This window comes from Branchiostoma lanceolatum, chromosome 9 (assembly GCF_035083965.1).
Source record: "Branchiostoma lanceolatum isolate klBraLanc5 chromosome 9, klBraLanc5.hap2, whole genome shotgun sequence".
Lineage (NCBI taxonomy): Eukaryota > Metazoa > Chordata > Leptocardii > Amphioxiformes > Branchiostomatidae > Branchiostoma > Branchiostoma lanceolatum.
Genome location: NC_089730.1, coordinates 11,726,685 through 11,750,826, shown reverse-complemented (window position 1 = coordinate 11,750,826; position 24,142 = coordinate 11,726,685). Strand labels below are relative to the sequence as shown.

Genomic DNA, 24,142 nt, shown 5'->3' with positions numbered 1-24,142 from the left:
TTATCAGCGTACTTTAGCCATTAATTACTTTCACCTACGATCTTCTAATAAATGGCTTTCAAGCCTTATACTATTGTATCTCTCAACTATGTGTCTCTCTAAAGAATTATAAAGTAATAAAGTACATAATACAGTTAAAACTTCAACTGATGACATCGTGTTTTACAAAGAAACGGTTATATCAGTCGATGTCTATCGGGGCAAGAAGCAGAGGCCCGTCACCAGGCCCAATGTGACGCTGACGACAAGCGTCATGGCAGTGCCTTTCTGAGACATTCCGCCTGGAGCGCTGTCGCACACTTTCACGGACTCAGGTTTTGGTTGCGTGGTTACGTTTCCCCAATGCGTGGCAGTCCAGCTGAAATAGACAACAACCAAACATGACATATACTCTTATTGATTACAATGTGAGATACATCAAGGGAACTGCTGTAACTGTATTTTTCAGCTATTTCCAGGATTCTGTATGTTGGTGAAAAGAGCGTTCGTTATGGATCGGGGCTACTGTAAAATCATTTGCCATGAAAAAAAACAACAATGCATCATGTGTACGTGACTTTCGCATTCCCTTGAGACTTCTGTGGTCCTTGTTGAATGAAACAGAACTATAAATCATGAAGACATAATTACGAAGGTCAAGCACAAACCACACAGCTACGGGCGCTAGAGGGAGGGAGAGAGAGAGAGAGAGAGAGAGAGAGAGAGAGAGAGAGAAAGAGAGAGAGAGAGAGAGAGAGAGAAAGAGAGAGAGAGAGAGACAGAGAGACAGAGAGACAGAGAGACAGAGAGACAGAGACACAAAGAGACACACAGACACCGAGAGAGACTGATAGAGAGAGATTGTGTGGGGAGGGAAGGGGCGAGGGTGCAAAAACGCATGTTCACATGAGTGGTACTTACTCGTTCAGGTTAGTTGTGAGAGTCTTGCCGTTTGCGAGGTATCTAGTGCGGCAGTTCTTGAAGTACGTGCACCAGGTCCCATCCGCACGACACAGGTTAACATCAATGGCGTTTACCGGAGTGAAGGCGTCGTTCTAGTATAAACACAAGTAACGCGTTGGAACGGGTCTTTTTGCGACGCCTCAGGGGCAGTGAGTGAGATGCTATTGGGTCCGATTACATTAGTCGTACAATTCTACGATATCAAAATCGAACAACGACCTGCAACGAATGTGACCGCGCCGTACGCGTAAGTTAGCATTCTCCGCTTTTTTTAGACAAATGTGACTTACAGATACACATTATATAAATCTCTATCTTTTTAGCAAAAGGAGCATATGGACATGAATCTTCTGGAATGAATTTTTCTGTGACATCTTCCTTTTCCATGTGTTACGCTCGTAAGTGCTGTGAGATTATAACATAAATCGCGAACAGAGCCGCAGAGTGTTCGTCAGTAATCAGTCGTTTAGCATGTCCATTCATGGAGAATGCATATGGCTAGCTATTAACAGAGCCCACCGACCTTGCTGTAGAGGGTGTTATTGAACATGAACCTCCGGGTACAGGTGTACGCTTGAGAACAGGTGCTACCGTATCTGCGCGTAGCAGTGCGTCGTCGAGTTGTCCTGTCATGAATGGAAAAAGAGTTTGATGAAACTGTTGATATTGCAGACTATTGACAACACATCTTTGCCGTACTATGCCTGCACCAGGGGTAGTTACTGTCGTATTGAGGTCAAGTTAGTTGTAATTTGTAGTGCCTAGCTATATCCAAAGAAAGAGGAGTCGCTCCACCCAATGGCAATGCCCATAAAAGATATACTAAGCCGGTTACTGGATCCAGAGTTGGAGCGACAAGTTCTGATGACGATGCCACAATGACATATGACAGTATGAAGCAAAACCGCCCAACTGATATTGGCGTACGAATCCATCTGTCCATGGTAGACGTATCCTGTACCCGCTGCCCTCTCCACTACCCAGACCGGGAGCCCACAACGGATAAGGCTGACACTGAGAGAAAATATATGTATACGGATGGATAGTGTAGGAGGAAATCAGAGGGACTTACAATAATGTAGTCCTCCGCCTGGCGACTACTTGGCGGCGGCGGCTGCCGAGGAGCCCCGAGGTCTGGTCTGGTCCGTGCAGGTAGAGCAGGGCGAGAACACACAGCACCGCCGCTACAGTCAGCTTCATCACGGGCTAGCTCCTTCGGTCACTCCTGAAGGAAACAGCTGTTATGTTTACGCACGAGAACAGTGACTGATAGATTGGATAACAGTAGATTTGGTCAGACGTTTCAGGTAGCATCCAGTACTTTTCGACAGTAACTGAGTAGTTGTTATGATTCCGATAAGAATTTGTATATGGATAAAGTTTGAGGCTTATCCTGAGAGAGGTTGGCACGAAATTCGAAGGAGGCGAATGGAAATGTGTGTTAGGTCGGCGTACAACTTAAACCGCCATTTGAAAAGTTCAACTTTAAAAAAATTAAGTTTTCCCAGGGCGTAGGATCTTGCCAGGCTTCAAGTGATGATTCAACCAGAAGCGGCAAGTTGTTAGATAGTTAACTGCTGCATGTACCACCCTCCCCCAAGATTAGTACTGCTACACTGAAAGGTTATAAAGCAATAACTTCTATCAAAAGCCAAGGGCCTTGCAAGGGCCTTGCCACCGTTTCATCGGAATTTGGATTCCGCTGTTTCCTTAGATGGGGTAAAACTACCAAAATGTCGGCTTGACTACATATACTTATGACGTTATGAGTATTACATATGTTATAAATAGACCTTCGCGAAACGAATTTATTTTGGCTGAATACTATTATGTTGGAGCTAGCCTCTTAGAAAAAGAGCACAGGAATAATCATACGATACTACAAAAGACGCACCCAGAGTAAAATAGACCAGACCTGTAGAGATACGAAACCGTGTCGTGTGCTCCCGACCAATTGTGGGACCGTGCCGTGCAACAACTAACGTGGAAAACTACGCGTGTGTGTTCAAAAACAATACAAGAGTAACCTTTCATCAACCTGAGCGATGATTCAAACCAACGAAAGCTAGTATACGTACTCACCTCTATAATTGTTAATTGTGCACGCAATTAAAGATGTTAAAGGCGCGACTACAAGCGATGTTGTTAGGAACTCACAAAAGGTAGACTCGCCGTCGTGGTGACAAATTAAAGGCTGTCGTTTCTTCTTTCACAGGCACGTAACATACATATAGTGGTTTGTATAAGTAAATAGACGAACGGGCGGTGAAGTTGTCACAAGATGTTACCATCAATTATTCAGGGAGAGCGGTCGTTTTGCAATTATCTTATTGTTGCTGTGTTCACCGTCGCGTAGCAACGTCCAATGATGAGTACTGTTGTCAGGCCCCGTTGTATCAACAGTACGTCTGGACGTGTAGTATACAATATGTAGTATGTAAGTACACGTCATTGTAATAATCCTCCCATTCCTACATCAAGAGGGGGGGTGCTCGAACTGGAGTTTTGAGCAAACCAGCTGATTTTTTTTCTAAATATTAGGGCACACCACTAATGGCTTTTCTTCAATAAAGTCAATAAAGTCGAAAGAGGTTATGTCACTTTTTCTTGGTCGTTGAAGAGGTAGACAAAGCATTATCAAAATGATATTTGTGTACCACATGATGCAATTGTACAGTTTTTCCGGGGCTGGGTAAATGTATCACCATAGATAGTAAAACAAGACTACCAAAAGTGCCATAGAAATGTAACAAGTTTGGCCAATATTGTCTGTCGCTTTATCGGAATATCACATTCGACACTTTTATTTTTGTACATGTGGTCACAACAGGTGGTTCAACGCATCATGTGCAAATTGAAACAAACTGTTACATATGTCCTTACCTAGTGTACAAGGTAATGTCTTAATGAATAAAGATGACGGAAATGTGTCATGAAAAGTACACAAACACAGGTAAGGCTCACGTGCCATGTTGACGTCATAATATAATCAGGTAATGTCGGGCGTGGTGCTCTCTATTGTTGTGGCTCAGTGGCGCAAGGAAATAAACTCATCAAATATTAAAGCACTCTAGCAAAAAGAGCTACACGCGGGGTTACATGTACGTAGCCAGGTTAAAGACCATCCACGGTTAGAACACTTGTTTTGTTGTATGTCCCAGTTCTTTGACACAGCCATAAGGGACCAGCGCTGTAGTAAGTACATCAACTTTGTTGTGTTTTGTTGTGCTTTTGCAGTGAAGATGAACCAAGGGACTGGGTGAATTTACATTTTCAGATGTTGTTTTTGTGACACAAGAAAGCCGAAAAGGATGCAGCATTACACATCTGTCGGGGTGAACAATGTGATAGTCGCGTGATATTCCTTTTAGCTTGCTGATCTCACAGACAGGACACAGGGAGAGGCTACGGCCGGTGGAGTTCTTGCCGTCTTGCCGGTGATATGTTATGTAAAGGCCTGTGATATTAGCCATACGCAGAATAGTGTAGGACACAGTTTAGCTATTGAAGGTGCTGTAAAAGGTAAAAAAAAGCAATGACACAACCAAACCATCCAAGATGAATGAATGTTAGAAGTATTGGTTCAACAGGACCTCAGTTGCTGCCATTACATATCAAACCTCATTTTAGAGCGAAGTCTCTCTCCTGTATGGCCATATATATGCATGTACTTAAATATAGAAATAATGTATATAGGAAGCTGTAAAGTTTGTACAACAAACGCCCATTGTTGTGTTGGGTCACTCTCCTGTATGGTCATATACATGCATAAAGATATATACATAACGTATATAGGAAGCTATAGAGTATATAATTTAAGCGCCCATTGTTGTTTAGGGCACCATGAGGACGTTTCCCGCCATTGTGATGGCGGCCATGACCTGCCTGTGTTTCCATGGTAACGTGAGTGGCCGGTTCGCCGGGCGCCGCCGGTCAACCACCCGGAGGACAACAGGCACGGGCTCGATAGAGTAAGTAGGCCGAAGCAGAGGCTAGGTTACGGCTTGTTTTAGACGTCTTTTTCGGCATTCTTATCGGGCTTTCTATATTTGTCAGGTTTTATTTTGTGCGTCAGTCAAAGCCAGTTTGGCTGGCCGATAAAAAGAAAACCTGACAAAATGGAAAACGTAGCATGTGGTTATATGGGTTTATTGGAAAGAAAGTCAAAGTACAGTTGGTTGAGTTAAGTTTATCATCGATCCATTCATTTTATTACCATACAATACGACATGATGCGAGATGTATATTGTGCTCGTAAATGTAATACTTTTAGACAAATTCCAGTGTGTCATAAGCACATCCTTGTGATGTAGCGCATGCTAACTTCATATATCAATCGGATGACCAAAGTGCGCAGCTGTCTCCAAACCATTTAACATGCGCATCAATAATTTTAAATTCATTGTCTTCTTCGTTTTGCTAAGTCCTTAAAATAGCCTACAAACTAAGAAAGCTTTCTCATCTTTCGTACCTACTGAGGAAGACCATATAACCGTCTTAAGACCCAATAATATGATAGATATAGATGTAGATATAAACTCTATCTCTTTGTTATTCTAAATTCACCTGCAGTAGCGGGAGCAGTTCCCGTTGTAGCGAGGGGACGTGTCACATGAGGACAATCCTGGACAACACGGTACTGGACACAAGCAAGGTAACTGCACGGTTCAAATCAATCTTTATCATACAACCTAGCAGACTTAACATCTCAATTGTGTTGAGAAGTCACATCATGATGTGCTAATTACGATGTAGCTTCAATGAACTATTTAGTCTAATGATTGACTCCAAATTGCCCGTTCCACGCCGCATGTTGGGTGTCACTGTGTGGCTCCGTCCTTGGTGCTGAAACGCACATCATTTTGTGGCCTTCAGCATTTGAACCTACCAGCGTCGCAAAACACAGCTTAGTTCAGCTTAGATATGTCACTGTCATAATGAGCTGGTTCAATGATGTTATTTGATATAGAGACCATTCTTTCATTCATAAATGTATTTATTTATTTATCTATTCATTTTTAAGACAAGCTAAAGAATGTAAGTGCGAATTCGGCCTTACAGAAAAACAACAACAACAACAACAACAACGTAGGATATTAGTATCAAAGGCTTCCTAAAGTTAACCAGAAAATTAGTTACGATTAATTGATTACATCCTGTTGAGTACTCTTTTCTCTTAAAAAACTGCCCTGACCGCTCACTTTTGAGTATCTAAGATCAAGACATCAGGAATAAAAGATAGGAAAAACGGAGAAGCTGTACATGTTATCTAACGTGTTATGAGCCTTCCAGTGACCCCTTGTTTATTTTTGTTACCTGGCACAGGTTAACATGACAGCGTTGGTGAACACCACGCGTGTGGTCATCTGTACAGGCGTGACATGCGCACTGCCGTCATCGGCGGGGTGTGACACACAGCACCTGTTCAACAACACCCTCTACAACAGTCCAGGGGATATGTAAGTCGCGCGATCGTCGTGCGATTGTCGTGCGATTGATCGCAAACTGGCGGTATTCTTGGGACAGTCGTGCATGTTCGTGTCCTGTAAGATTCAGCTATCTTGTTGTTACGGGAACTACTGTATCAGATCCTAATTGGTTCTGTCTCGGCCTGCTTGGAAATCAAGCGGCATCAAAGTCACACCATGACCTACGACCAATGTGACCGCGCCTTTAGTGCCATTCTCTGAACCCGTTGTAGTACATCCATTGCCCTTATTTTTAAGCTTTCTACTGATATGTTAAAGATAGCTATAGTCAAGAAACTGAAATTCTAGTATTCAGTTGTGGTTGAAGATTGAAACCGTAGTACATAAGAAAAACTCTTGTTATGAGTGTCACTAACTGCGTTTTTCTCTGTTTCCTCCCAGACCGACTGTACCTCCCACTAACGGGACGGCGACTGTTACATCTCAGAAGGCTCATGTCTGCAGGTAGGGTTACACCTGTCATTGGCGTCAAGAATGTTATACTAAGTCATGGTGAAAACTTTCACCCTTCAATTTAGCCTTATGATGTAGTGATGTCCACTGCCGGCGTTACTGCAGTAGTTACATCATGCATTTCTGGGTGGCTTCACAACATGGTTGTCAGGTTCCATTGAAGAGGAATAGAATTTTGTTCCTGATAAACTTTTTGTCTGTTCACGCCCCCTCCCATCTGTGAGGCTCTACCTTAAAGGCCACGGGTCTAAGAGCAGGTAAAATAAAGAGCCGATCGAGCGAATTCTATACTTCGGCAACGACGCGAAACAGTAAACAGTGCAGTGAAAATATATAAACAAAAAAAAGAATTCATGACAGCATGACAGAAGAAAATTTACAAATCTTAAACAGAAAACCACACAATTCTCAAACGTTGTCCCATTAACTGTGGTTCATCCTTTTTTTCCAGTTCTAACCCGTGGAAACCGACGGCTGGTGTACCTAGAACCAGAAGCAGTATTGCGAAGATCGGCTGGGCCATCGCAGGGGGCGTGGTCGGTCTAGTTATTCTCGGCGCCTGCGTTTTTGTCTTATGTTCCAAGAAGAAAAAGTAAGCTCGGAGACCCTATGCTATTCTCACAGAGAACGTTACGCGTTAGACATGGCGAAAATGACGAGTAGTACAAATGTTATGGTAGAATGCGGTATAATGTAGCAAGGTATTCAAAGTGTAGTGTGAAGAGGACGCCATTACATGCACATATGTAATCATATGTCATTAAAAACCATCCACGGTAAATTCTTTCATTCAACGACAGCTATGGGGATGTGCAAAGTGGTTAGTAGAAATGTATATAGTTGCATGCGCAGTGTCACCATATAAGGAACAAAGTACACATAGCTATTTTTTAAAAGTTTTCTTTTTAAACTTAAAAGAATACCTATCTGTACTCTGTTGTAATCTTACATGTTGTTTCTCAATTAGAATTAGGGCGACCGATTTTGTCCAGAAACTGCTGTAAACACAAATTGTACTGTCAGCAGCAAAATTAATGACAATAAATGCGCTACAAAAAAAGCCGTTTATACAAATGACTAAAATGTCAATATTCTATAATCAAGACGTCTATAAAACATAGTCTATGAAATATCGTCTATACATGATATCGTCTATATGCAGAGCATCTCTTTCACTAGGTAGTATTTGCTGTAGATAGTTTTTTTGCTTCGAATTTTGACAGACAAGGACGACGTGGCACCGCACTCAAGTTTTACATAACGTATCTTAACAGTACCAGAGAACAATACACCCATTTTTACACCTGGGCGGAGTGGGTCACTAGAGAATTCTGACTAATTAAATCGCGCGCCGGTGTTGTATCAGTCACGGCGGATCATCCACATCGCCACAGCTCCAGCAGCAAGGGCCAGCAGTGTGACCTGCAGGGACGCAGCATGTCGCAAGGTGCCGCAGATGAGCACGGACTCCAGTGTACTTGAAATACGTCCGACGTAAGGGTCCCCGACAATGCTGCAAGGCAAAGATATTGAATCAGTACGGACATGACGGGGCAAAATTCAGACATCGCTACTAGCTCGAAACTACATGTATTTTCAAAGTGTTTTTCACATACACCCAAGACGCAGTACTACGTGCCTTTCAGAAATATCGTACAACTTGATTTAGAGCTAGTCCTTGAGAGCGCGCTTATGCACTACGTGCGTATTAGTTTCTACCAGACCATTTTGAAGCCTCCTTGACCAGACTAACTACGCTGACTATATATGGAGAATTATATGCCAAGAAAGTTTGGCCACCATAGGGTAACATCAAAGGTAAAATGATATCCTTCCTGAGGACTGACTCTCCTGGCCAATTATGCAGCTATTTTTGTTGTTTTTTTGGCCAAATTCTGCTATTCGCAACCCCTTTAGGAACTTATTTTTAAATTTTGTTTTATTTAGGAATCGAAACATACCTTATCATAACTTAACATAAACTGAATGAATAATACATTCACAATAATATAACATGAAGCAGTGATCAACAAACACAGGAATGCCCGGTGGAGGTAACGTACTTAGGGAAGTCCGTGATGGTGCCGTTCCTGTACAGGTAGTTGACTGAACACCTTCCCCTGTTACACGCCGCGCTGCCACTGCGGCAGATCCTCATCAGCTGTGCGTCCTCGGATATGGAGCCGTACTGAAGCCAAAAAAGTCCGTCAGTATGTAACGTTACATGTATTTATTGGTACACAGGAGGGTTGTCAGTAGACTGTCCTTGACAAATAAGACATAGATATGAAAATACAGAAACCGTGCGCGTTTAATACGCGACACAAATAAACGAGTATGGTCCCCCTCAGGCCATAGTTCTGTAAATGCCAGAGTAACAGAACAAGCACAAGATCGCATGTCACTTCTGCAAAAAGAGTAAACGTTTCTCGAAAGTCTTTGAAAGGATTTGCCTATCCGCCCACGACAGGCTAACACGGTACAAACAAAACATGAAACAGGAACAGGATCAAGAACTTTCTCATTAACGAAAACGACATCATTAAAAGGTGTGAAACATAACCATAAACATGGACCTAGCACTAGTATCTTAACGTTTTTGTACAGCTACAAGTTATCAATTGGGGAGTACAGCACGTATTCAGAGTATCTCTAAGTTCTTCCTATGTACCATAGTCTTTGTTCCCCTTTTCTGCCTAATGGTCCTGCAATGGTGATTAGTAAGTTGCGAAAGTATCTAACCGATGCTTTCTACGGGCTAAGCTGGCACAAGAAAAAATAAATTCAATACTTCTTATATACGGAAAGAACTCAAAATCATCTTATTCTCTCCTGCAATGATGAATTTAAGTGCATATAATTACACTCCACGACAGTAATGACTAGTGATATCTTTACCTCTTTTTACACGTTAAACCCACCTGTAGTCTGTATTTATTAGTGAGAGAATCGAAGGCGACATATCCTGGCGTGCACTGCTGACACTGCTGGTCGAACAGGCCGCTGTTGCTGGACCGCCGGGACCGCCGACGCCGCCCGCTACTCCTGGGGAATAACGCCAATAGTCAACAATTATGTTAAGTTTTAACTAGGGATGTCCCTGTAGCTCAACTGGTAGCAGCCTCACAGTTGAGCTCCTGGTTCCAATTAGTTGATATCTGGGAGACCCCGGTCCAAATCCTGGGACAGTTCATCTCGGTTGGGGCTGCACCCCAAGGGACGCAAAATGGGTGACCCGTATTCGAGGAGGTGCCTCGGGCACGTTAAAGGGGAAGGGCTAGCAACCCATCCTCATAAAAACATACCCTTCTACTAAAAAGAAGAAAGTTGAAAAGAGTGCCGTTAAAACGGATATCTTAACTTGAACCTTAATTATAATCGTATCCTGTGACTGATGCTTTATACCTTTATCTTCTCTCTTTCCTACGGTGCAAAATGTAATAGAAAAAAAGACCTAAATCTACTAACCGCTTTCTTTATTAACTGAGAAAGAAAAGGGGAAACTATGACAGTAAGACAACACGTAGTGAGTTATGTAGAGAAAGTGACACTCACAATAACCGAGATCCGACAAGCCGCACACCAGTCCGCACCACCCTGCTGGATAGCGATGACCTTCTGCGGCCACTGGACACTATGCTTGTCCTGCGCCGACTGGTACTGGGCACCAGAACGGGTGCCCGGCGTCGGCTGCTGACCGGTACGGGCGCCCGGCGTCGGCTGCTGCTGCTGGTCCCTCTGCGGCGCCCGGTGAAGCCTGACGCCCCGTGCCAGTGTATCAAGATCATGAACACACACGTCACAAGCAGGCCGACCGTCACAAGCCTCATTTTGGAGGTCGTGTTTTGGACTGCACGATAGACAAGGGAAGTGGTTGGACGGGTCATATGTCACGCATGGTTAAATGCTCAACTATTCCCGCCGACCCAGTTAACAACAAAAAGGCGTAAAATCCCGACAGAGCGATGTCATGTAACTGTGAAAAATTTCAAACATCCTGTTTCATATCTATCTTTCTAACTTCCCCCTCGGTCTCTACGGGTGGACTTACTGTACCAAATACACGGGTGGAAAATCGGTCCTACTAACTGCATATAGATCATATGTGGACCTTATTTTCATTGCCTTCTGTGCAGCCCTTCTGGGTTTCTGATCGTTTGCGTGTTCTTACATGTATATGGCCAAGCTCGTACTCGGTACCCTAAATCTAGCGGACACACAAAAAAAGCAATAGAGAACCGCTAGTCGACGTCAGTCAGATTGAAGGTGCGCACAGGAGGCTAGTGCTTTTATTTAGTAGAAATACAGTACATGCTGTAAGAAAGTAGGCCAACCACACTCTTTAATAATATAAAATGATGGCCCAACTGTGCCCTCCCTATATATATAAATGTGAACATTCCCGTTTTTCTGAACTAAAGTGAAACATCCCAAGTGAGAATGACATGGTTCCTGTTGACCTACCTGTTCTGTTGACGTATCTGTGTATTTCTGTATCTGTAGAGACGTACTTGCACTTCCGCTGTGTAACACACTGATATGGGCGGGGGTTGTGAGTCACTGTTTTGACTATGGGTGCGACTTTGTAAGTGAGAACTTAAGCATGCATGACCAAATTGTGGGGATCTTTTCGAAAACATCATACTATTTCGAATCAAAACAAGTCTTGAACAAATGTATTTTAATTAACCTATATACTCCTGTTTCCTGTCTTGCTGTTTTGCGATTCGTAAGTACTGCTGGTACCTAGTATCCACGGTTTATGGTAAAAAGACGAACTTCAATACACTTCAAGACAGCCTATATTTTCCAGGCTACACAGCCATATTTCAACCTCAAAGTTCGATAAAGACAGTCATTCACAAGTGTCATATTTGCATAGCAACTCTATTGGGCGTCAATGAGATGTAGGGCCCTACAAAATACATGTATGCTGTGCATTCAGTTGACATACAGTTTGTAGAGTCAGATACACATATGCACGCCATGGTTACCATCATATGTACAGAAAAAGTTGGCTACAGGATCTGAATAGGACTCATGGTATGTAATCTTAGCCTCGGGACGTACATGTATAGAGGTCCTACCTTTACATGTTTGTTCGGCAGAACTAATGACACAGAGTCACCACCACATAGCCCTAGGGCAAAATAGCACACATTTTTTGTGACGGCCTGACGGGTGCATAATGTCAGGGAATTTTTTTCAAATATCTAAGAAGAACGTGTAACGCCTACTTGCGTCTTTTCAAATATGTATAGAATTCTACATATGATAAACGGTACGAAAGCTACGGCAAATACAATATACGGGACTGACATAGACAATGGTTGAACGTTGCCAATTCCTTTTGATACATATTATAACTTAGATATATTTACATTTTGAAAATCTTTATTCTAAAAGATTTGCATTTGGAGCCAAGAAAGGTTTTATAATCTGCTTTGTCTTGTCTGTACTGTATAGTGTTGACCCTTTATACTTGTAAACAGTTTTTTTTTACTCGCTTGCCCTTTCAAATTGCACAAATTTCCACACCGCTCTGCTTCCTAGAATAAATCATTGCGTCTTTATTCCAATCTACCGTTAACTTGTCATTTTTATAGTTTTTCAAGCAAGCTTCCAAGAGGCTTGTGTTTTGAGCAAGTAACGCAAGTAAAGTAATTAACATGAACCGTTACAAACCTTCTGGACTAACGATACAGGCTAGAATTGTTTCCCGACTAAAAGTAATTGAACATAAATCAACAGCGTCTTTTTGAAATGATTATTTCTCAGGTTCCTCCGACCACGCGCATGACCGTGGCCACGACAAGAGCCAGTATGGTGACCTGCAGTGTCGGAGCATGTCGCAAGGTGCCGCAGATGAGAACAGACTCCACCTGAACTGATATGTTGCCCGCAGCAGGGTCCGCTCCCCCTACTCTGTAAACACACCAACAAAATGGAGTATTTAGGACAGTGTTTTGTATTGATAAAGAAATACAGTAATGTAGTTTCCATTTGAGATTTTCAAAGCTATATTGTGCTTATTCAGTGATAATCCAAAATGCATCGAATCGAAGGTTTACAGCAGAATTGCACACACCAACATGGACATAAACAGTCAAGCGAAAGTGAGCACAGATACAGGAGTTGCATGAAAAATAAAAATAAAAAAACACGAAGAAAAAAGGCCACTTAAGGTTTAGAGTAAATGAATTTTCAAACATCAAACAGTCACGTTTGAACTGTGCCGTAAAAATTGTCAATTCAGTCAGTGTGGGATCATTGTGTATGGTACTGTGCACTAACCCGTCCGGAAAGTCAGTAATAGTGTTGTTGGACCACAGGTAGTTGATGGAGCATGCGCCGTTGTTGCAGGCGGCTGTCCCGTCGCGGCAGATACTGACCTCCTGTGCCCCGGGAGAAGTGGAGGTCCCGGTCTGGGGGGGGTATAGACACAACTCATTCTCACCTCTCTAGTGTTAGGCACTTTTAACATTTTCTTTACTTTATTTCTTAAGCCGATAAATTACAACTGATGAAGTAAGCTATAAAACATGCGATTTTTAAAAGGCAGTCAAAAGAGGTACTAAAGTGCACAATGGGTGTAGGTTGAGTGTGGTTTCGGACTCCTTGAAGATGGAGGAATGAGGCTTTAAAAATATGCCGTAGAAGGTACACATAGACAGTCGCTGAACCCCTTACGTTTGGCCATATTTATGTTCTCGGTTTGATCGAAGAGTTTGGTTTGATCGCCTGTTGGATTGTTTAGGTCCTGTAAACGTTGACTGTGCCCACCTGCCTGCTGAGTGGGATGGATTCAAAGAACTTGATCTGTGCTACACCGACTACATGAAAAGATACAGCAGAAAATCCGAGCAGGAGGTCGACTACTAACTCCGATCAGTACGTACCATGAAGGTGGATGTGGAGGGGTCCTGGTAGATGTACGTCGCGGTGCAGCGCTGGCACTGCTGATCACTCAGGCTGCTGCTCTGGCGCCGCCGCCGGCTCGACGCACTGGAAAATCACAAGTAAAAGGTCTGAAAGTTATGGCACAATGGAGAGAGCTGTAGTCTGTAGAACGTGATGAGCCGTTCCAGACAAAAAGATGAATGAATGAGTGGATGGATCTATGAATAAATGAAAGAGGCAAAGGAATAAACAAGATGTAGGAACAAACAAGCAAACATACATACATACATACATACATACATACAAAGAATAAATGAAGCATTTTGTATTCCTATAATTTGAGAGCAAGATCATCTAAATGTAATGTCAACTTCTTAATTGTAACGTTTTTAAGAATTATAAAGTATCCGATCCCCACTTACAGCAGCAGAGGTGGGACGATCCTGGCACGGAAAGTGCTGCCAGATCCACCGGTAGATCTCCGGACACTCGAACTCCGGAACCGGAGCCCTCCCCCACGGCCCCTCCGTCCGGACACCTCCTGCAGGTGCAGCAAGGTGACGAGCGCGCATGCGCAGAGGACTCCTATTGTGGCGGCCTTCATGCTTGCAGCAGACAGGATCAGCGTCTTCAGAAGATCTTCCCCAGTGTCTGGGGCGTGGAAACCACACAAGTCAAGTACTAAATGTAGTTCGATTTGTAGATGTTAGTTGTAGATCTAAAACATAAACAAAGGATGCCAAGACAGCGCAGGGGTTCTGGGTTACTGCTACAACAAATCGTGTACGTCACCGTTTCTCGCAGCTTCTTTTTATTTTTTGCCACTAAGTGCTTTATACTGGATGGTATTTCTAAAAAAATGTTGTTCGTGATTTCGTGCACCATGCCTAGTTTAGTGGTTACTTAACTAAAGGTCTGTTTTTATTTTGACACCATTGTTATTGTTAGCGCTGTTCAAAAAAAATCTGCTTTTGACTTTGTCATGCCACAAAATCATATAATGATCTAGTAGTTGGAGCAGCTTCATAGCGCACGTTTTCAATTATTTGAACTGCCTAGTGACTCCTGTCGACACTAACCACCCACCCCCTCCCCCAAGTCAAGGATTTCTACATGTTATCTTCAGCAGCCCAGGGCACTATAGACTGTCCTTGGGCCCAAGTAGATCGACCCGACTACAACATAATGGGTGGGACCTGTGACCCCTCAATTACGTTCTACAGGGACGTTGTCTCAGAACTGCCACGGTCTATGATCCCAATCACGGTGAAGTGCATATATAGAGAATGTATAACTGACTCTACAAGTCCGTAGTTCAAATGTGACTGGAGACGTTGTCATCAAGACTCAAGTACTCTGAAGCTCCCATCATCATCTCGTATCTGTTTTGGCGCGATGTTGCAAAACTTTAGTGTCTTAATACGACCTCCATAATGTCGCCTTTCTTAGAGTTTGTCGCCCGGTGTCAGGCAGGAAGGAACTTAAGCAACACCTTTATCGAATCCATAAGGGGCTAGCAAGACCTGTTTCAGACAGCAAGGAACTAGCAAAACACTGACAGCAACAAGCTGCCTTACGTTGATATCCCGATAAATCCATAAATGAATGAATGTTGAGAAATGTTTGACCTCACCTGTAGCTGCAGTTCTTGTTCCGTGTTTACGCCTCTGTAAGCACGACTCAGGGGAAATCATGCATCATTGTTCACCGTTACGTCATTGTTTGCCATGGCAACACGTTGCCTCAGGCTAGTAACCTCTACCAGGCTAACTACGCTGGCTGTAGGGAGAATAATTCAGGCAAGGAGAGTTTGGCCACCATAGGTTTCATTGGCCAGGCTAGCCTCCTGCACAGACCTTCGGCAGCCTCCACCAGGCAGCAGGTCATTTCTACGGGGGGTTTGGATAGTAGCATTCGACAAGAAGGAAAAGGATTGGCCAGGAGTGTCAGTCCACGGGAAGGTTAACATTTCCCCCTCCGCCTGACCAATGAAACGCTATGGAGGCCAAATCACCCTGTCAAAATTATTCTTGCAAGATTGCCGCTTTCAATCTGTTCCTCTAAAATGCATCATAGGAGTCACTCTTTTATGATATACGTGGGCCAAAGATTACATTCGTCTATTTTCATCTTGATGTCTGATATCATTGCTATGTAGAAATGGCCGGATCAGGAAGTTTTAAAATAATGTTGCCCAACTCTCTTTTCCGAACAACGACACCTGTATTAAGTACCTATGAACTCAAAGCCCTTATATTAGCAGCATTTAAAACTCTGTTAATGTGTTAATTACAATTTTCCTTATATATTGGAAGAAGAAAACACAACGCATTGAACTGAAATCCGTTTGACAACAAGTGTGAATAGGGTGAAATCAAGGGAAGTTTATTTTATTTTCATCGGTACTTAATTATCTTTAATGTGCACACCACGGTTAAGAATAGAGTTCTTCGACATAACAATATCACCCATATACGTCAGTAGATATTCAATTGTGTTACTTTATCATAATGACCTGTACTTAGCTTGTATACGAGGATAAACGTACAATGAAGGTCTTTCATTTATCAAACCCATTGTGTTCAGGCAGGAATTGTTTTTTTCTGAATAAAAGAAATAAACGAAAATCTTGAATATGACTGTCGTTTTCAATGATTATTTCTCAGGTCCCTCCAACCATTCGCAGAACCATAGCCGTGGCAATGGCCAGTATGGTAACCTGTAGTGTCGGACCGTGTCGCAAGGTGCCGCAAATGAGCACAGCCTCCACTTCATGTGATATGCGGCCCGCAGCAGGGTTCGCTCCCCCAACTCTGTAAACACAAGCAATAGAATATTTAGAACTGAGTAGTGTTTTGTACAGATCTAACAAATACATTTATATAGTTCTCCTTCGGGATTTTCAAACCTACATTTTAATAATTCAAGGATAATACATTCATGCACTAAAATGCAACAAGACGAGGGCTTGCAAAGCTCCCGGGTGAATTCAGAGGTTACATAACAAAAAGCCGGGCAGAAGAAAAGTGCCAAGAGAAAAGTCCATTTAGGTTTAGAATAAGCACTGGAATTTAACCAATCAAACAAGCACGTACAGTCGCAGTTCAGTCATTAACAGATATATCTACTAACCCGTCCGGGAAGTCGGTGATGGTGTTGTTGGACCACAGGTAGTTGATGGAGCAATTTCCTTCGTTGCAGGCGGCTGTCCCGTCGCGGCAGATACTGACCTCCTGTGCCCCGTATCGAGTATACTTTTGAACCTTAGAAGAGGGAGGAAGTCGATATTCGGTTTTATGTACAGGTGGTATAAGATAGACAGCCTCTTTACGTGTATAATCACATTGTCAAAAATTGAAGTTGTACATCAAAATATATCGCACAAAATCAGATCAGTACGTACCGTGTAGGCAGATGTGCTGGGGTCCTTGTACATGTAGGACGCGGTGCAGCGCTGACACTGCTGATACCTCAGGTCACCGCTGCTCGATGTAGAGCGACGGCGCCGGCTCGACGCCCTGGCGAAGCACAAGAATAAAAGTTACAGCACAGTGCCAATGGAGAGTATAATCATGAATCATGATAGTGTCAAAGTGATAAAGTCAAAGTCAAAGTGTGTAGAAAGTGATCAGCCGTAAGCCTTCCAAAACGAACAAACTAACAAACATAGAAACAAACAATCATATCTACATACATACATACAAACAAACAAAGAGAGACTGAACGAAGCCTGTCATTCCTGTCATTTGGAAGTAAGAACAGCTGAATACAATTTCAACTTTTCAATCGCAACGTGTTAAATCATGAAACGTCCGATCTCTACTTACAGTAGCACCGCTGGGACTACGAATCTGGGACGGTAACTACCGCCGCCAGATCCGCCGGCAGATCTCCGGACACTCGAAGAGCTCCGAGTCCGGCTAGTCCAGCTAGTCCGGCTACTCCGGGATCCGCCCCCACGGAATCCGCCCCCACGGAACCCACCACCACGTCGTCCGGACACCCCCTGTAGGTACACCAAGGTGACGAGTACGCATGCCCAGAGGAGTCCTATGGTGAAGATCTTCATGGTTGTATTAAACAGAGAGGATCGGTCGAGTGTCGTTGGGATTTCGTCCTCAGTGCTGTAGAAATGAGCCCAAGTCAATTACTTATATTTTCCCAAGTATGCCCGCCCATCGACCAAAACTTTAGGGTCGGACCGGTGAATCGTGAAAGAAAACACGTTCTACAGGACGTCACAGTCTCAAAGACTGTGAAGTACATGTACTCTACATGTTAAATATTCTGCTTACACTGCTAGTCCGTCGTCTCCTTCAGGATAACCGAGTTTGATCAATGTGTTTGTTTGATCATATAAAAAAGACAGAGTGACTCCGTCAAATACCAACCAATTACCGCTACTTACTTACACACACGTATAGTGAGAGCGAACCGTTTCTCTACACAGAGAATCGTCAACATGACTGCCATAGTGATTATACATGTATAGTATTCCTTTAAAAACAACATGTAAGATTGCTGTACATGTGACCCTCGGGTATTTCCCCAGCATAGGACAGCTTATTCCAAGCATACCTTCAGTTGTTGCCGAGAGTGCTTGATGTTTTTCGGGAGTCCTTTTGGCAAACTTCTTGATGTCTGGTATAGTAGACTCGTCGCTACTTGTGCCTGTGTGCGAAAGCGGCCTGTGAACTTGGCGGTGTAAAGCTATGTCGCTTTGCGATTGTTCCTCTGACAAGTGTACCGCGACGGTCGTCTTTTTATGCTTGTCTCGGCGACCGAAGATCACGACGTACGGATATCTTTATCTGAAAATATGAGATCATGATATGATCTAAATCTGGCTCGAGGTGCCCTACCCTTCTTGCCACACCCGGTCATGGACCCCTCCTGTAATTACATTATGCTAATTCAATGTCGCACAGTTAAACTGACATATATTTTGTCAGTAGTTATTTCGTAATTATCAGAATAAGTTTTGTAGTATACACTGTCAAACCTGCACTAGTGACCACCTCTGGAAAAGGACACTTTTTGGTGATCCCTTTGATTATTGTTCCTAAACAGATTCAAGCATTAAGAACCCTGTCCGCAGTGGCAGTCTACTGGAGTCTACTGTGAGCAGTTTTGTCAATGCCCTTAATTATATAACTTGAGTGGTAACTGTACACGGGTTTCAATTCATGCTACCAAACATATACAGATATGCCAATAGGGAAAAGCTTTTAAACAATTCTTTTTTAATCATAAACTTAATTCGGTTATTCAAGACATGATTAAAGAAAGTGCCAATAGTAATACGACCGCATAACAGTGTGGAGGGATTCTAATATAAGAATGGTGCATGGTGAAAAAAAATGTTTTTTAGTATATTCCGTCGGTCTGTTTAAACTTATTGAAAGTACAATGTACATGTTTTTATTCCGTACGGCCCCCACTTCGTCTGCTAGGTCATGATTACACAGTTGATTAAACCCATGAACTACACTAACCTCCAGAACGGTAATGGAACTTTCCACAGCTAAGCCCTTATGTTCATACCTGGGGGGGGGGGGGGGGGGTGTCTGTAGGTTGACACTTGTCCGGTTATTACCGGTCAATCTATTCTGTCAAGTATATAAAGTTTTTATGAGCTTAAGTCGTGCCGTTGAGGTTACGCAAATCTACAACAATACATGAAAACAAAAACACAACTTTTTTTAGGTAGTCATAGATTGAAGCACTTTGAGATCTGTAGCGATTTCAAAACATTAGACTCAAAGTCTTGATCTAAGTTCTAGTCCCATAACCAGGAAATCATATTTTATGTAGTTTTAGTTTTTGAGGGCTGTATGTGTTAGGCACATATAAAGTATATATTGTAACACAGCTAAACTGATTTTCGACTGGTAGGTCAACATTACACACTTCATTAACCCCATTGAACACAGACAGAAACGGAATGTCCCACACCATTGTTCAGTGCTGGATGGCTCTGTACGTCAGCAGGTTTAATTGCACTTGCCCGGTGACTGTCGGACATTGACTGACAAGAAATTAGAAAGATATACAACTGTGGTGACGGAACTTTCCGCAGCTACGTTCACAACTGGGCGGGTCTGTAGGTTGACACTTGTCCGGTCATTAGCGGTCAAGCTATTCAAAAGTATGTAGAGTTTTTATGAGCTTCGGTCGTGCAGTTGAGGCACCACTATTCTTTTTAGTTAACACATATCTATTTCTGAATGATATATGTAAAAACACACACACAACTTTTTTTTAGGTAGTCATAGAAGCACTTTGATATTTGCATTGATTGTATTGAGTCTGATGTTTAAGAAAACGCTACAAATATCAAAGTCTAAATTCTAGTCCCATAATCATGAAATGATATTTTTGGGATACTCGGTTTGAGTTTTTGAGATTTGTTTTAGGCATATAGATATTCATATTTAGTATGTGTATCCACATTGCCAAGACACAGCTTGTTGAAAACGTTTTACCCCTATTGTAACTATAATCTAATCAAACGGCTTCAGACAAAAAATTTATAGCAATCGTCAAAGCATATTATATTTTGTATTTCCTAGGAAGCCCGTTCATCATAGCTTTTTCTCGAGGCACATTTTTGGTCCCCCGGCAAATACTTCCCGGTATTGCTGCGCGTTAACGGTAATGCAGCCGTCGCCTGATTACCAATATAGTGCGCCTCCATATGAAATATCATGCTGCCCATCCAATACTTCACGACTGGTATTGTTCGCAAACAAAACACACATACAAGCATACAAAAAGGCGAAACTTCTTGGAGGTTATGATCAAAAATAGGGTCTTATTTCGAACTGTTTATTTACAAATGCATTTCTTTACAAAAGATGTGACATGTGTACAATGGGTTGTATCTGGCATAAATTCCAAGTACTAACGACCTAGTGCTATACTTGTCACGTTGGCCAATAAAAACAAAATTAAATACTTGTTATGTACACAGAGCCAACAAGAAGTTAACAGACTTTTGCTCTCGAGCCTCGTGTACATATATTTCGCTCTCACTCTAGAGCAATGTGGCCACGATTGTACTGGAGTATTAGCGAAATACATGAAATATAGAGGCTTAAAGAGAACAAAATACCTCTTTACTTCCATGGAAACTTAAGGACACAACGACAGAACAAATAGATTTAATTGCTGCAAAGGCCTACCGCTATACGTGTACTGAAATAGCATATCATACCGTTCATAACAAACATTGATTACAACCAAATCTCACATGCTATCACAACACATTACTTGTTTCTGATGTACAACAGCTAGCTTCCAATTCGGTATTTGTGTAAAGTACTTTAAGTATCTTATTTCAAACGGAAAACCTTGTCACGTCAGTGGACACTACATGTAGCTTAATCACAGTACACAACCCTTAGGCTAGCACTTCAAGTCGACCGACTTAAATACTGGGAGATATTGAATATCAAGTTCGCAATCCAAAATCAAATAATACGAATATACGGAGCTCGTGCATTTCAGTGGGAAAAGACCTTTGCTCTCAAAGCCATGTATTCGCGTATTTTGCCGCCATTCTAGGACAATGTGGCCACTATTGTATTAGGATGGAGGCAAAATACACGAAATATAAAGGCTATGTGAAAGCAAAAGACTTTTAGACACTGCTTATATCGATGGACACAACACTAGGAAAATCATTTTATTGTCAGTCACTCATGTGAATTGCATGATACATTTGGAACAAAGTTTGCTGAGTACGAACAGTCTTAGATGCCATCAGAACAAAACCGTACAAAGCAAGACAGTCGTCTTTCTACCATATAGAACTACCAAGTTTACATGTATATCACTTATATCGAGTATCGGAAGTGAATGGTAGAGGCAAAAGCAACATTTCTGAATTTGTCTTTCGCCAGAAACTGAGAAACTGTATCTGACTCGGGAAGAAGAGTCTATACAACACAACACGCAGATACTTACATGTAGGTAAAGTCACGTTCTAAAAGTTTGTGCTTGGGAAGCATCTCGGATAGTCCTTGCCATTCATGACTATGAAATAAGAACTATGCACAACTTCATTTCTACATGACAAACTATCGATATCGTATTTGATTAACAATACGAATGTGCAAAACCAATTTCAGATGAAAAAGACCTTTGCTCTCAAAGCACATGTATTCATGTAATCTGCCTCTACTCAAGTGCAAAAGAGGCGAACAGTCTAGAATTAATAAATGTTGGTATCGTCAGTGTATCAGTGGAGGCAGCATGGAGCCTCTCGTACTTTAAATCCCATGGAAATTTATGTTGCTGCATTTAATAGGCTTAGACGTATGTTCGGAGTAAAAGTGATCTGTAAGTGGTGCTAGACGTTATTGTGCTGCTAAGGGCCCGCGTTAGACAGTACTGTGCTGAGTGTTAGATATCAATGTGCTGACTAGTGATAGTGCAATTGCTAATGTGTGCATGCGTGTGTGTGTGTTGTTTCGTGTTAGTCGTGTCCGAACGCCAGCCTAAGCCTTCAGCAGCGAAATTTCCACAAGACTTCAAGAACAAAAGAATCCAAACTACTTCGACACCAATTGCACTGGCAATATCAACACTCACTAAATCCTAAACTGTTCAACCGCCTTTGTACAAAAAACAGAAGCAAAATCCACGAAACATAAATGGCTTAAAGCGAGAACAGAAGACTTTTGCTTGACTTCCCCGGGTCTTCTGACGGCGTGCACACGATCACCGACGATGGAGTGTGGCATTCTCCGGGCTTGATGACACCAACGAGCTCCAGTAACACGTGCATGTCGGGTGCTGGTCTATGGATCCTCGGTAGGCTGCTGCGAGATGTCTCCGTCCCAGTATTGCCACTACAATAAAGTCAAATCATAGGCAATAAGAACGAGATAGCCAGACTAACGACTTCTTGCTTCCGGTTGTAATTCAAACTTGTCAAAAAGAATGGTCAGGGTCAGGTTCTACTCTACTTACAGTGGGGATCGATGTTGACCATCCAAAGGTCATGCCTTTTTGCATGATGCCTTCGGACCGTAGTTAGATGGGACTGCGTGCATCAGGACCAGGGTGCACGCTGCAACAAAATAAAATGATAAATCTTTGTCCCACGGCAAGTGGAAATAGGACATGCAGTAATTGTCGCAACAGGACATAATTACTCTGACATTGAGGTTAACAAAACTAGTGGTGGTCTCGGGGAACGGACATGATCGGAAAACAGATCGTAGGATAACAGTAAAACAATATCAACCTAGGAAATTTCGAGTGGTTTATGAATAGGAAGCAAAACTCTGCGAACCCAAAGACAACTTAATGACCGACTCTCGAGCTGGCCACGTGGCAGGTTCACCTTTGGAACACAGCCGGGCTCCTGGTAGATGAGCCAAAACCCAAATTAAGACTGTCCTGAAGCAAAGAACATGGACGATTCTCGACCTAGCTAGCCACGTGTTGGTCTTACCTCTCACGGAACGCAGTCCAGCTCCTCCACGATGAGGTAGGAGATTCTCTTGAGGGGTCCCCGGCAGGCCAGACGGGGCGGGCTTGTGGTGCGCTGATGCCCCGCAGGTTTTCGAGGACGTTACGTTAACGCTTGGCACCTGTTCCTGGCCCAGCACCTTGGCTTAAGCTTCCTTCCTGGGTTCATACATGTCGGCTTATACTGGTTCGTCTCGGGAGAAGAGATGGTACTGTCTTCGTGGTGATGAATTGACCAATCTCGGGGAAGCGCGCGGATATAACCCGCAAAATAAATCCTAGGATAAAAGTAAAACATGATTATTACACCATAGTAGGTTTTCAGTGTTTCATTTGAATAGAAAGCAATAGAAGTAGAACTGCGAAATCAAATACGTTTGAATGTTCTGAAGCAGGTAGCATGATCAATTCCCGACCCAGCTACGTGTCGGGCTCACCTCTAGAACACAGGCGCGGACAGGAGTTTCTCTTGAGGGCTCCTCGGTTAACCAGCGCTGATGCCGACGATGTTGTCCTGGACGTTACGGTAACGCTTGGCATCTCTCTGCGGAGCCCCTTGTGTCCCTGGCCACGTAGAGACATTTCGGCTTACGGTGTGCTTTCCATGAGAAGAAACGGATACTGTCTTTCCTAGTTGATGATTCGACGGTAAATGAGTTGGCAGTTGTTTGGCAAGTCGGATAAAGGTCTGTCCGCAACAGGTGCAGAATATCGTCTCCTAATGATTTCTGGCCTGCGATTGGTCCATAGAGAGAATCCTGGTCTGTCATTGGTCTCATAAGTGCACTTTCGCGATTGGTCATCGATTGGTCCATTGCAAGAATTCTGGCCTGCCATCGGTTATCTCATCTGATTAGATTGGCACCTGCCAGTTGTGA

The 24,142-nt window shown here is 42.9% G+C and overlaps 4 protein-coding genes and 1 long non-coding RNA gene across 5 annotated transcripts; 1 reads left to right on the top strand and 4 right to left on the bottom strand.

Annotated features, from left to right (window-relative positions):
* Window positions 1-110: 110 nt before the first annotated feature.
* LOC136442203 (uncharacterized) lies at window positions 111-3,192 on the bottom strand. Its single transcript, XM_066438940.1, has 5 exons — window positions 3,025-3,192; window positions 2,015-2,167; window positions 1,466-1,568; window positions 901-1,034; window positions 111-358 (listed from the first exon to the last, which is right to left on the bottom strand). The coding sequence occupies exons 2-5, from the start codon at window positions 2,140-2,142 to the stop codon at window positions 193-195; spliced, it is 531 nt and encodes a 176-aa protein (XP_066295037.1). The 5' UTR covers window positions 2,143-2,167; window positions 3,025-3,192; the 3' UTR covers window positions 111-192.
* A 736-nt stretch (window positions 3,193-3,928) lies between these two features.
* LOC136442216 (uncharacterized) lies at window positions 3,929-7,696 on the top strand. The gene is made up of 6 exons (XM_066438968.1): window positions 3,929-4,137; window positions 4,780-4,913; window positions 5,515-5,596; window positions 6,268-6,401; window positions 6,813-6,875; window positions 7,336-7,696. The coding sequence occupies exons 2-6, from the start codon at window positions 4,786-4,788 to the stop codon at window positions 7,478-7,480; spliced, it is 552 nt and encodes a 183-aa protein (XP_066295065.1). The 5' UTR covers window positions 3,929-4,137; window positions 4,780-4,785; the 3' UTR covers window positions 7,481-7,696.
* A 78-nt stretch (window positions 7,697-7,774) lies between these two features.
* LOC136441889 (uncharacterized) lies at window positions 7,775-11,480 on the bottom strand. Its single transcript, XM_066438434.1, has 5 exons — window positions 11,349-11,480; window positions 10,440-10,734; window positions 9,806-9,929; window positions 8,948-9,072; window positions 7,775-8,397 (listed from the first exon to the last, which is right to left on the bottom strand). The coding sequence occupies exons 2-5, from the start codon at window positions 10,712-10,714 to the stop codon at window positions 8,247-8,249; spliced, it is 675 nt and encodes a 224-aa protein (XP_066294531.1). The 5' UTR covers window positions 10,715-10,734; window positions 11,349-11,480; the 3' UTR covers window positions 7,775-8,246.
* Window positions 11,481-11,668: 188 nt separating this feature from the next.
* LOC136441888 (uncharacterized) lies at window positions 11,669-15,493 on the bottom strand. The gene is made up of 5 exons (XM_066438433.1): window positions 15,418-15,493; window positions 14,207-14,435; window positions 13,784-13,889; window positions 13,179-13,309; window positions 11,669-12,809 (listed from the first exon to the last, which is right to left on the bottom strand). Exons 1-5 carry the CDS (start codon window positions 15,476-15,478, stop codon window positions 12,659-12,661), a joined length of 678 nt encoding a protein of 225 aa, XP_066294530.1. The 5' UTR covers window positions 15,479-15,493; the 3' UTR covers window positions 11,669-12,658.
* A 5,098-nt stretch (window positions 15,494-20,591) lies between these two features.
* Window positions 20,592-23,955, bottom strand: LOC136442139 (uncharacterized). The gene is made up of 4 exons (XR_010756963.1): window positions 23,702-23,955; window positions 23,248-23,542; window positions 22,761-22,860; window positions 20,592-22,639 (listed from the first exon to the last, which is right to left on the bottom strand). It is a non-coding gene; the product is annotated as an uncharacterized lncRNA (long non-coding RNA).
* Between the last annotated feature and the right edge of the window lie 187 nt (window positions 23,956-24,142).